Raw genomic sequence first — 13,446 nt, 5'->3', positions numbered from 1 at the left:
TCACTGCACTCAAGACTGAACCTACAGTCAGAAAGGACCCAGGCGCCTTTCCACGCTGCAGCCGGTTATCCCCAGCCCCTGTGGGCTGCTGCCAGGGGTTCTAGCACACTGGTTTACACCTGAAAAATCCACCTCAGTTTCCAGGTGTCCTAGTAAGCTAGACCCACTGATGCCTGCAGTTCAGTAAAAGAACAGAACGGCAGAAAGGGTACAGTCGAGCAGGCCCACAGTGGGGAAAGATTCCACCTGGCAGGCAAGTGGGCTTGGTTCATCTCCAACCTCCACATCCGCAACCCCAGCCCCCAGTAACCACACCGCCAGGACAGCCACTGCCTCCCTGAAGGGCTCAGCCCATTACCTCCCCATGCCCTGGCAGATGCCAAAGCTGGCACAACAGGGCTCTCCACGGCAGGGTAAACACATCACACTGACCACAGTCCTAACACGCCCGCTCTCTTGTCCCTGCAGGGCCATGGACCTCGCCCTGGGCTTCTCCTGCCTGGGCTGGTCACTTCTCTGAAGTGCCTACGATTTGCACGGGAACTTAAGATGGTCCCCATGGCAGGCATCATGGGTGCAGCAGGCCAAGCAGGTCCCATATCTGCATGTTGGTGCCAATCCCACTATACCACTAAGAGCCCAGCTCTGTACCCATGGGCCTCAAGGCAGCAGGTGGTGGCCTGTGTGCCCAGTTCCTTGCCACCCACATGGAAGGCTGCCCTGGCTCCTGCCTTCGCTGTCTGGCAAGACACGACACACGGTAGCTGAGAGGCCAATCAGCACTCTCTGGAGGGGGTGTGGGCAACAGCCACCTCCCCCCCCCCAGCAAAGAAGTCTTACACCTGCAGAGCACTTGACCTAAATGCAAGAAAGAAAACACAAAACAATGTGTCTTTCTGGTGAAGCCCAGGTGACCTAGCGTCTTCTAGAACCGGTCAGGCCAGGAAGCGCTTGCTCCTGCAAGCCTGGTGGCTCTCCATCCCCTCAAGACCAGCTGCTTTGGGGCAGCAGGCGGGCAGACAGTGAGCCACCAGCAGTGGCTGCTTTGGGGCAGCAGGCGGGCAGACAGTGAGCCACCAGCAGTGGCTGCTTTGGGGCAGCAGGCGGGCAGACAGTGAGCCACCAGCAGTGGCTGCTTTGGGGCAGCAGGCGGGCAGACAGTGAGCCACCAGCAGTGGCTGCTTTGGGGCAGCAGGCGGGCGGGCGGGCGCTGAGCACCAGCACTTCGCACTTTGCACAGTGCATCCTCCGGACCTGCAGGACTACCCTACTGCAAGTCACTCTCACATTTCAGTTCTTCTGGCAGTGGCACAGCAGAGAACACTCCCCATGCACAGAACAGGGCCCTAAGGTTCGGGGATACTGCCTGACGCCAGTCTCTGGAGTGCCCCATGCACGCACCCTGGCTGGTGCAGCTTCCAGTCCCAGGATGCCCTCCCCGACGGAGTCTGCCACCTCCCCACCGTGCAGGTCTCAGTCTCCCGGGAAGGTGCTTTCGGTCTGTGTGCAGCATCAGGTGTAGGCAGGGGGAGCCAAGGCCGGCGCACACTGAGGCGTAGCAAGCAGGGGCAGTCTTCAAGTCTGGCCTGCACCAGCCTGGCCAGGCCGTGGTTCTGCATCCTGACTGGCTGGGAGCCTTGCTGCACACTCAAGTCATTTGTGTAGCTTCCCCCAGCCACCCTGGTGGCTCCTGTACTCCGACCTGCCTCACTGCAGGGAAGACCTCCTGAGCAGCAGCCCCAAGGCCAGGCCGCTACCACACACGACCACCAGGTCGGCACTCCAGGATTAACAGCACACACAGTTAAATACATAACAAAGTTTATTAAAAATAGGCTGAACCGGGATACAGTAGAAACGGGAAGCCACAGCAGTTGGGATGTGTGCAGAGTAAAGCCGGTCATTAGAAGAAGCTCTTGTACAGACTCACATTGGACCCCACAGCCACAGGGTGGCCGTGCCCACCTCCCGTGGGGCTCTCAGCCACATGCGTGCCCAAGGCGGGTATGTACATGTGTTCCACAACTCTCACGTGTCTTTCTACATATGAACACAGCAGTGATCTCGGCACCAGCTTGCCTTGAGGCAGCATGGGCTGGCGATCTTCAGGCTGGTGGGGCCGTGGCCTGGCACAGCAGGCACACTGCCCCTTCCCTGACACTCAGAACAGGAACCGCGGGGCGTGTAAACTGTCTACACTCGCAGTGTCATGCACCGGGGCTTCACAGGCAGCGCAGACTGTGTCCTTCCCTAACAAAGGCGTCAGGAATGGCCAGGACAGCGAGGCCGTTCTGCCTGGGCCACCACGGCACGGAACATCCACACACTGAGGTTTGTCCGCCCACCGCAGCCGGACCAGTGACAGTGTCATCAGTAACATTAAATAACTACCAGACGGCGAAAAATGGCTTCAACTGCTCTATGTTCTCAGGACATGTACACCCAGACACCACAGCCCCTCCATCTCTCTTCTCCCTGACAGCACTCCATGGACACGAGCCCCTGGGGCCCCAGAGGCCTGCCCAGTGTCATCGTGGCCCCCCACCCCCCACGCCAGCTTTCCTGGTTCCTGGTCTCAGGGGCCTTTTTCAGCATCCCCCAGAATATCCAAACAGCAGCTGACTTTCTAACCTAACTGTCATATCCAAATTCATCCATGATTGATTAACCTAGTAACTACTGGGTATTTCTAAAAACAAAACATCCTAGGGTTAAGTCCCCAAACTTCCTGCTAGGAGGTGTCCTCTCTTAAATACTCAGAGCTGCTCAGGGTGCATGGGCAGTCGCTGGTGTCACAGGACCCTGGGCCTGCAGCATGGCCGTTGCTGGGGAGCTGCCGGCAGGCATGTTCTGCAGGCAGGCACCGAGCGGTGCAAACAGCACTCCAGCAGCTCAAACCATTCAGCAGGGAGGCAACAAGGATTTTTAAGAAAGTAAAAACGGGACTTCTCTGCCGATGCCCCTCACTACGAGGAGGATTAGGGGGTGATGAGGGTGGGTGATGAGGGTGGGTGGGACCACCTCATCCTGTACTCTCTCTACGTCAGACTCCACCAAAGAAAACCAGCCCACCCATCTCCCCATCAGACAGAGAGGAAGGAACGGGAGCCCGCTCCAGCCGCAGCAGCGAGCATCTCTCGGTAAAGCCACAATCAGCACACCGCTCCAGATCCAGATGCCCACACCACCTAGCAACATCTCCCCCTCCTTCAAAGTCACAGCCACCACAGACCCACGACAGACCCGGGCACAGCCGCACGGCCGCAGCCGGCTTCACTTGGTGTTCAGTTCGTTCTCCAGTTCTGTTAATTTGCGAGACGCTTTCACTTTATTGGACACATCCTGACCCTGCGAGAAGAGACGCTGGCGTTCCTTGAATGTCAAGTTCTCAGGGGCTCCAGAGCCACCGGGTGGATCCGTGTCGTGGCTGCAGGAGAGGTCAGAGAGAACATGTCAGTGACAATCCCGGCCAGGAGGCGCACGCCACGCTGGACGCCACGCTGGACGCCACGCTGGACGCTGAGGCCAGCCCTCCTGCAGTTAACGGCATTGGGCTGTGTGGAAGTCCACACAGGGCCAAGGGAAGGAGCTCCCTGCTGTCAGAGTCCAGCAGCCAATGCCCAGCAGTGAGCTCCATTCTTGGCTCTTCTGTAACCTGCCATGTACGCCATTCAGTAACAGCCATGGCACGCACACAGATGTGGGCTGGGATGCCTCCATGCGGCCGAGCTGTGCCTCGGCACTGCTCCTATGCCCCCGACTGTGGGCACACACGTCACAGTGCAGAATGGGACACTGAGAGCCATGCAGGCCTTACCAGGCCTCTCCGCGCTTACAGCGAGGGGACACTGGGGAATGCCAGAGCTGATGACGCAGTCCTGGGAATTTAGGAATGCCATGAGGGATGACAGGGGCCATTAGGGCAGCCAACGCCTGGCATAACAGACAGTACCTTTTCGAGTGTTTCTCTCGCGGATCCTGGTAAGCACTGTGGGCTCCAATGCCCGTCCCGGTAGGTCCCACGTAAGAGTTTGGTGCTTTCCCATGAAAAAATAAGTAATAAATAAGTAAAAGTTTAAGCTCCTGCATTACCCTCAAACTTTACTCAGGATGAAGATGCAATGCCCAAAGCAACATGGTCTACTGAACAGATAGGAAATCAACGGCTCTGCACACTGGGCAAAGATCAATTGAAGATGCCCAACTCCCATGGGCTTGAGGGGTGTGGCCACTGCCCAAGCCCAATGCTGGCTGTGCCCTGCACTGCTTCCCACAGGTTCCAGTTGGATCCAACTCAGGGGAGGAGGGCAGGGCATGGGCCCTGTTCCGACAGCAGGCTTCTGGGTAAGTAAGGTGCAGCCACACAGCTGCACTGGCTCCTGTGGTAGCACAGCTGCACGGGGGCTGGCACAGCCGTGCAGTGGGGGAATCTCAGCTGTTCCCATTTCCTGCTCCTGGCCCGAGAAGATAGGGGGAGGCGGCCCATGCACTTGGGTTTCTGTCACCCACGTGGGAGACGAGCTTCTGGCTCTTGGCTTCGCTTTAGCCCAGCCCTGGCTGCTGCAGCCATCTGAGAAGTGAAGCACTGGATGCAAGATTCTCTATCTGCTGCTCTTTTAAATAATCTTTAGAAAATAATTAAGTAACTATAATTATTAAAAGCAAAATAAAGCCTTTAAAACAAACTACTAAAACCCTCTTTTATTCCATCTGCACTGCTGATGCAGTACAAGGCCACCGCCAGGGAGCACAGTCAGGGGACGGGTGGCCCTCAGCGGGGCACACACCATGCCTGCCCGGAAGACTCGGATAAGAAGCTGTGATGGTACTGCGGTGGGACCTGACACCAGACGCCCCACAGCAGTATTCATGTGTCTGCATTAACTTTAACACTAGCAAAACTGTGTTTACGGCCATTTAGGTTGGGGTAACCCATGCCTGGAACAGCCAGCAAGCACTGCCAGCAGGGGCTACTGCACTGACCAGCGCACAGCCCTGTTACAACAGCTGGACATGGCTGCTTCTCCTGCCTGGTACCACGTGGCATTCTACCTTTATGCCCGAGCAGCCTGGACCACCCTGTCCTCAGTAAAGAAGCCTGGGGCAGACAACCTGCCTCGTGGGAGTTCTGGCTCAGTCCCAAGTCCCTTCTTCTCACTTGTGTTTACAACATTGAGTTCTATCGTTTGAGCTTTGCTTCATGAGTGATACTGGTTTCTTCCATTAGTACCAATCAGTTCTTCAGGATGTTCAGAACTGCTAAGCCCATCAACTCCTTCCAGCTGAAGAGAGGGAATGCTGTCAACCACCCATCCTTCCCACCACATCGCCACATTGGATCCAACAGGAATCCTCACTCCCTCCCTGCAGTCCCAAGGGCAGGTGCTGAGCCGTGTGCAGAAGCCAGTATCAGCAGACAGTCCTGGGCCAGGCAGTGAGATGATGAGGACGCCACATGCTCAGCCCTTCACAGTGGGGGTGGGGAGTCTTCCGAGGGGCCGAGCAGGAGGGAGATGCAATGGGGACAGCAAGGTTGAGGTGACTTCTCTGCTACCAAACCTTGTGTCTGTGTGGGACCTGTGAGAGACACCTACTGTCCACAGGGGCTGAGGCTAGATGGAGCAGACTCGGTAATCGCTTAAAGACATTCCAAAGTCACGCCTTGGATGACCAGTGTCCTTTTAGACACGTGATCTGTGCCATACCCAGGGTGCCGGGCCAGGAGTCGGGCTCTGGAGCTGGCGGCTACCACGTGCCCACAAGGTTTGGTTGCTGAGTATATGAAGGGACAGCAGGGGTGTCTGCTGGTTACACAGGGCAGGGAGGTGGGGGTCTAGAGCTTAGGGCTGTCTCCCACTGCCCTGCCCACACCACCATGTGAGCAATAAATATTGAACCCAGCTAACAGTGCAACAGGGAGGCGTGCCACACACATTTGTCCTGAGACGCCAGAATGAGCAGCAAGAGATCAGAATGCAGAGGAAGAATGGAGACCAAGACCAACAGTACTTCAGGGCATCAGGCAGGAGGGAGGACTGATTGTCACCACTGATTAGACACGCAACTGCCCGCAGAGCAGAGCGCTGAGCCCTGGACCACAATCACGCCAGCAGAGACTCCAATCAGAAGGAAGAGTCACACCCGTGAAGCAAGTGTGGCCGTGAGGCCTGGCCCAGCGGCAGGTCTGATCACAGAGACGAGAACGGGCGTGATTGGGCCCTCTACCTTTAGGCTGGCCAGGACGGAAGCAGCTCGGCTTTTTTGGAAGGGACGGGGGCTGCCTTGCTTTGGGAGCAGTACTGTTGGCCGTGGCGGACGGTGGCTGGCATGAGGTGGAGAGAAAGATGCCACCAGAGACTGGGCGTGGCTGTGGCACCCGCTCGGCAGCAGGAAGGTGCCCGAGGGACTTCCTGGTGCTGGCATGCTTCTCCTGACCTGCTAGGCCGCAGTCCTCCTCCGCCTCCTCCTCTTCCTCACTGTAGGCAACAAACTTGGCAGTGAACAGCGAGTCCGGGGCCAGAGCCTGGGTCTTGAGGTAGGAGGTGTTCCGCTGGGGCGGGGGCGGCGGGGCGCCAGGGGCAGGGGCCGGGCCCTGGGGCTCATAGTCCCGGGGCAGCGGGGGGCGGCAGAGCCCTGGTTCCTCGGGCTCCAGCAGCCTGCGCGCAGCCTCCTCGTGCTGTCTGCGTCTCTCGGCTTCCAGGCGACTGTAGTAGCCTTCTTCCTGACGCCTCTGTGGGGAGAGCACAGAGGGCAGAGTCAGAGGCTGGGAGGACCGGCCCCCCAGTGGGCCTTCACAGAGAGGCCAGGCGTGCTGGCCCATCTGGCCCAACCAGCACGCAGCCGGGAATCCTCAGGATGCACGCTGCCACAGCAGCCACTGTGCGTGTGGCATGCCAGCCCTGCCACTTGGCCGCCTTGCGTGGCGCTCTCTCCCCGCCCGCGGCTGGCAGCTGGGAACTTACCTGCTCCTGCTGTGCTTACAGACCACACCGAGCTAGACCTGGGCTAACGGGGCCCTTTCCGGACCGACCGACCCCACTCCACACAGCGAGGTCCCCCAGCTGACATCTTTCCCAAGACTGGCACGGAAACCACAGCCTGTAGGAGCGTGACTTGGTTTCTCAGTCACCACCTAACATGCAGACGTTGTCAAGTTCTTGGCTGCCACGTCCAAAGCTGAGACACCACCCGACAGATGGGGAACCAGACAGCCAGCTTTTCACAGCAACGAGACACTGGATTCAAATAGATTTTTGACAGATATTGTACATTTGTTCTGACATACATCTGCACAAACCACATTGACAAGAGTTAAAATTCCTTTAACATTAAAAGATAACAGTATAGTTGGTTAAAGAGGACACAGTTGAGAGCGTAAGAAAAAAAGGATGACAGTGCAGGCAGAGCAAGTGACCTGCACGGGAAGCCAGGTGCGGGCAGGGCGTACACAAGTTCAAATTCATCCAGGGAGCACATTTAGGGGCCTCCTGGTCTGGGGACCCTGCTGCACTGTCCCTCTTGGCGCACAAACACAGCAAGACCACAGGCTGCAGGAGGACTCTCCCCAGAAGACCAACCCCCAGCCCTTCTCCTTCTCCTCTTGTTCTTTGTGGAGAACCCCCCTCACTGCACTGCCTTTCCTGGGCAGTCACTCTGTGAGCACCTGTCAGTCACCCCACAGCAGGTGTCCCCTCACTGTGAGCACCTGTCAGTCACCCCACAGCAGGTGTCCCCTCACTGTGAGCACCTGTCAGTCACCCCACAGCAGGTGTCCCCTCACTGTGAGCACCTGTCAGTCACCCCACAGCAGGTGTCCCCTCACTGTGAGCACCTGTCAGTCACCCCACAGCAGGTGTCCCCTCACTGTGAGCACCTGTCAGTCACCCCACAGCAGGTGTCCCCTCACTGTGAGCACCTGTCAGTCACACCCACAGCAGGTGTCCCCTCACTGTGAGCACCTGTCAGTCACCCCACAGCAGGTGTCCCCTCACTGTGAGCACCTGTCAGTCACACCCACAGCAGGTGTCCCCTCACTGTGAGCACCTGTCAGTCACCCCACAGCAGGTGTCCCCTCACTGCACTGCCTTCCCTGGGCAGTCACTCTGTGAGCACCTGTCAGTCACCCCACAGCAGGTGTCCCCTCGCTGCACTGCTTTCCCTGGGCAGTCACTCTGTGAGCACCTCTGGTCAGTTACACCCACAGCAGGTGGAGTCATGTGCCCAGCCAGCAGGTAAACAGTACATTTACCTATTATAAAGCGCACCTATCATTCTGGATATTCTGTATTAAAAATAGGTTATTCAGCAACTGTTTACAGTGACCACTCAATAGTAGTGGCTAAAACACAAGCGTATTCAACATAGTCATGATTACGAAAGTACAGCAGGACAATCACACCACCCAAGCACTTCTCCACGGAGGGATGGGACAGTGCTAAACTGGAAAGGCATTCTCCCCAGGGGCAGCCAGAGGGCAGAATAGCCCAGGACCCATGGCCGAGTCTCCAGCATCAGGTGGCTGCACTCTCCAAGCTGACTTCCTTAGAATGGGCACCAACTGGGACCCTGGACAGCCTGGTCCTGATGGCTGGCACTCTAACGCTCCTAGCGGTGGCGAACACAGTGGAGGTGGTGGCTGGTTGTGATCGGCAGGGGCTTCCCAGGCTGCGATCCCTCCCTCCCAAGCAAGCTCGTGTCCCTGTGCTCTGCACACTACACCCACACCAGCACTAGCCTGTGTCTCCCAGCCTTACTCTTAGGTGGTCTGTATCCTGGCACATCACAGCAGTACAAAATGCTTCCCAAGGTTTTTTAATGTTTATTGTGTATGTGCGTTTCTATTAACACAGTTCACTGGGCTAATGAGGAGGGATTCCTGATGGACGCTGCGCTTTCCTCCTTCAGCAGTGGTCACACAGCTCCCACCTTCACAGAAGGGAAGTATGGAGAACAGCTTCCGAAGCACAGACAGACACACACAGGCCTCAGAGGAGCGAGGCACAGAGCCAGCGGGCACCAAGGCTGCAGCCACCTCAGCCCCAAACACACACACCCAAGAGAAAGTCAGGACAGTGGCCCCACGTTCCCGTTCCTCAGAACGCCAACCTTAGTTGTCATGTACAAGTTCAAATGAAAGGATCGCTGGAATGAGAAAGCGCACAGGGAGTGAGGACTCAGAGCATCCGTCAGATGGCATCTGTATCCTCCTTGGTCCCGTCTGCGAGACGCAGGCCGAGTCCTGGAGGCCACCACATCCCGAAGGCTCAGCACTAAGACTGTCCCACTGCACTCCCGCCGCCTCCCGCTGCGCCAGCAGCCTACACGTTGCACAGCCGGAGGGAGACACACTCAGAAGTGAAGGGGTCAGGAGAGAGTCCAGAGAGGCAAGTGGGCTGAGGGGCCAAAGCTGGCATTGCACCCACCAAAGTGGGCTGTGGCACTGCTCTGCGGCGTGTCCAGTCCCTCTGCCCCAGCCAACCCCGCAGGAATGTGCAGGCTAACTCGGCCAAGCGCTACCTGCCCTTAGAGAACCATAACCTTTTCTTCAGCGTCTCGCTTGGCTCGCTCCTCCTCCTGGCGGCGCCGCTCCTCCTCCAGCCGGGCGCGGTCCTCCGCTTCCCGCTTCTGCATCTCCTCCAGCTGCTGCTGCCGCCTGCGCTCCTCATCCTGCAACTAACAGCACGCTGGCTTCAGTTTCCTTCCAGAGTCCCCAGCACGAGACATAGAGCACACGTGCAGACAGAAGACACAGACACAGAGTTCAGTACAAAATGCCAAGCTAGAAAGCACTGCTGGAAAAGGGTAAAACTTGCCCATCTTACAGTTCTACAAATCCAGTCAGCTAAACGGTGCCTCACAGCCCCAGAGCTGCTCTTCACCAATCACGGCTCCAACAAGGAGTTCCTCTGACACACACTCAGTGGCAGCCCAGCACACCCCGAGCCCCGGCCGGAGCAGGCAGACCCCTGCCTCAGCGGGTGGGACACGGGAGGCAGCACTGGACCCCCACTGACAACGCACAGGCTCAGAGCCCCCTGCTCTTCCTGGGCATCAGGGACCTACAGCCTTGCTCCCGGCCCTGTCCTGACTTCAGACACCCCATCTCTGTCTGAGTCCCACACCCCACACTAGGCTGGGAAGGCCCCTCGTTCTAACTCTGTGTAGGCACAGTACTTAGTGAGTTCAAGAGTTCAGATAGGGGTCTCGAACTCATCACTTGGGGAACTCGGTCTTTCTGAAGAACAGAAAGCAAAAGACTTTCCTCCTCACACCAAACGCCCGGACTGTTCCTTCTGCCCGAGCTCCTGAGCGCTCGAGCCTAGCGTCCCGAGGAGCCTGCTTGCCCAGGGGTCCAGCGCAGGGCCAGCCTCGACCGTGCTCTCGCTACCTGCACACCACACAGCACCAGGCAATTCCAGTGCAGGCCAGCCACGCCAGGAGCCTCTCCCTCAGCTGCCAGCCAGAGCCTTCAACTTCTATGCAACTGTAGATGCTCAGAGCCACATTTAAAAACAGCTAACTTCTGGATCTGAATTGTTTGTGTTTTCTTTGGAAACAAAAATGTGGTAATTCTTTGTTCCTATCTGGTGGGATGCAGAATATTGACATAACATATCATACGTCATAGAATAACAACAGCTCAAAAACGCAACACTGAGCTGAATGGCTTGCTTGCATTTCTATGCCGGGAAAGACTAAATTAATCCCTGCCATCTGGTTTTTCATGTCAGCAAACAGTAATGAAAGAGGGCAGAAAAAAAAAATGAAAGGCTAATAAATTGTTCTCCAGTGTCAGCTCGGCATTCCCTGAGGACGAGTATGGCTTCACTGACCACGGCCCTGGGAGGGAGCTGCAGAGCACGCAGCTGAGCGCCTGCCCGGGTGCCCAGTCACCCCACAGTGAGGCCACCCCCGAGTCCCTCGTGCCTGGGGGGACAACAAATACCCAGACGCCACAGGCGACAAAGCACAAAACCGCCCGTGTTACGTTTCCTAGGCCCAATCAGAGGTTGTGAACAAAAAATACTCTAATCCTTACAGCCATGTGACGTCCTAAGCTGAACATGAACACTTTCCACAAGCCAGAGCACAAATGCTGCCTGACAAGCCCTGCACTTCCTCCGACAAGCCCTGCCCTCAGTCTGGGGGTGCAGAGCCGACACCCTCTTCTCGGGCTCTGTCACTTCCTCTGACAAGCCCTGCCCTCAGTCTGGGGGTGCAGAGCTGACACCCTCTTCTTGGGCTCTGTCACTTCCTCCGACAAGCCCTGCCCTCAGTCTGGGGGTGCAGAGCCGACACCCTCTTCTCGGGCTCTGTCACTTCCTCCAACAAGCCCTGCCCTCAGTCTGGGGGTGCAGAGCTGACACCCTCTTCTTGGGCTCTGTCACTTCCTCCGACAAGCCCTGCCCTCAGTCTGGGGGTGCAGAGCCGACACCCTCTTCTTGGGCTCTGTCACTTCCTCCGACAAGCCCTGCTTTCAGTCTGGGGGTGCGGAGCCGACACCCTCTTCTTGGGCTCTGTTACTTCCTACTATTTTTAAAAGGCAAACAACTGAACCAGATGTTCGCAATTAAGGCAGTGTCTTTCTTTTAGTTGGGTAACTGAGCCATTTAAATAAGAGCTGCTCCATTTCCCAAGCACGTGTCAATGCCTCCGCAGCACTCTGAGCTGGATGTTCACTGACAGTGAGTGGCACAAGTGTGGACTCACGCCACAGCCCACATCAGCCTTCCTGTCCTCAGCACTCTGCTCGGTCACCAGCAGACTCGGCACGCTGGGCTCGGCAGAATGGACTGCAGTGTGCAGCCGCTGAGCAGGGGCGGAGCCCTGGGACGTCCACCTGGCCAATCAACACAGTGCAAACCGAAGTCACTCCAGGTCAAGAAAACGCTGGAATCTCAAAGCCAGCATGGCCACGTGAAGGAAGGTTTGCCATACTGGTAGTCTGCACTCCAGGCTAAAAGCCACACATGCCCGCAGCTGTTTCATTTGCACAAACGCTGCAGTGGAGTGCCACGGCAGGTCTGGCTCCCACCTCCTCTCCCTGGCATTTGCACCCAGGGACTTTCTGCTGAGTCTCCTCACTGCTCCCCAAGTGAGCTCCTGCCATCGGGGGACGAGAACATGTGCCCATCAGCTTAGTATCTCAGGCCTCTGGCAGCCTGTGCCACTGCAGGCCATCCCAGGGCTGGCCTTCAGCAAGCAGCAGCATCCCTGCGGCACGGAGTGCCTCCCTGAGCCAGGGTCTGCAGGTCTATTAGGGTGATGACTGCTTCACACGGTGCTGGGCTGCTCCCGTGCGCAACCCCGGGAAGGGAGGCCTGGGCACATCAGGTCCAGTGCCATCAGCTCACCCTCCCTCACACACAACAGCACTAGAAAAAGTTCATGGAAAATGAACTTGAAAGACAAATTTACTCTGGTACAAACAACTGTAAATCCACGCACTTCGTGAAATCCTCCGTGGCTCTCTGCATCCCTATTGCTGACACCACAATGCTTGCTGGCCCCAGTGCCCAGGCTGAATGAATGAAGGGCAGCCCTCAAGTAGGTCTCCTCATGGTTTTCATAGGACTTCATTTCTACCCCTTTATCCCTGAGTGTGCCCAATGTTTGTGGTCCCTCATTCCAATAAGAGGGGAGACCTTATGTTTTTCATGCAAGCCATGGGCACCTAGTCTTCAAAAACACCTCTTCAATGGAGTGGCCCCAAACCCAGTTTATCCTACACTCCTGTGTCATCCACATCAGCAGATGAGCCAGCACTGCCTGGTCCCTCAGACAGCCAGGCCCAGAGCAGGTGCAGCAGAAAAGCAGTTCCTCGGGTGAGAATTCCAGCTCCCCTCTGCTCCATGGGGCTGGGTCAGCCTGCTGTCTGCCCTACCCACAGGCAGGTTTCTTTTTAAGAGAGAATATTCTACACAGAGCGTCTGGCAGCTATCGCAACACATAAGGCACAGGTGCCCTATCCTCCCACACCTGCAGATTCCTGCAGCCTCATGTCAGCCAGGAGAGGTGCCCCCCCACACCAGGTTCTAAGTGGGCTTGTCCTATCAGATGGGCTCCCTGGAGAGCACAGAGCGCCACAACACACCCGGGTTTTGGGGACGTGGACCTGCCCACAATGCACAGGGGCATCTTGTCTTGGGCACTGTGACAGGACTCTGCACTGGGAAGAACGGTAACCCCACTCAGGAAGTGGACGACACTTCACTCACTCAGTGTGACTGAGTGCTGACCACATGCCAGAACTCTCAGGAAACTTGGACAGATAGTCCAGGGTCTTGTTCCATGGAGCGGCAGACATGCAAGATGGTAAGGCACGTTCAGGATGCCGGAAGACAGAAGCAGGGCACAGGGACGAGAGCTGAGGATGCAGGGCACTCCCGGGACGGCTTCACCTGAGCAAGGCATACACAGCTGGGGGCGCAGCCACGGGGCGGGGGA

General features: G+C 57.1%; 1 protein-coding gene across 5 annotated transcripts in view; it reads right to left on the bottom strand.

Moving 5' to 3' along the window:
• Positions 1-1,804: 1,804 nt before the first annotated feature.
• AFDN (afadin, adherens junction formation factor) overlaps positions 1,805-13,446 on the bottom strand; it is a 119,968-nt gene continuing 108,326 nt past the window's right edge. For 3 of the 5 annotated variants that reach the window (XM_040965211.1, XM_040965213.1, XM_040965212.1), the window contains 4 exons: positions 9,538-9,672; positions 6,436-6,730; positions 3,953-4,037; positions 1,805-3,427 (listed from right to left, as the gene is read on the bottom strand). In XM_040965211.1, the coding sequence (XP_040821145.1) occupies positions 3,274-3,427; positions 3,953-4,037; positions 6,436-6,730; positions 9,538-9,672 (669 nt within the window). In that variant the 3' untranslated portion in view covers positions 1,805-3,273. The remainder of the gene's footprint in view (positions 3,428-3,952; positions 4,038-6,435; positions 6,731-9,537; positions 9,673-13,446) is intronic. The other 2 variants (XM_040965214.1, XM_040965215.1) reach the window with 2 other exon arrangements.

This window comes from Ochotona curzoniae, unplaced genomic scaffold (genome assembly GCF_017591425.1).
Source record: "Ochotona curzoniae isolate NIBS_2020 unplaced genomic scaffold, NIBS_Ocur_1.0 scaffold_3890, whole genome shotgun sequence".
Classification (NCBI taxonomy): Eukaryota; Metazoa; Chordata; class Mammalia; order Lagomorpha; family Ochotonidae; genus Ochotona; species Ochotona curzoniae.
The sequence above is the reverse complement of the archived record's forward strand: the minus strand, read 5'-3'. Positions and strand labels throughout refer to the sequence as shown.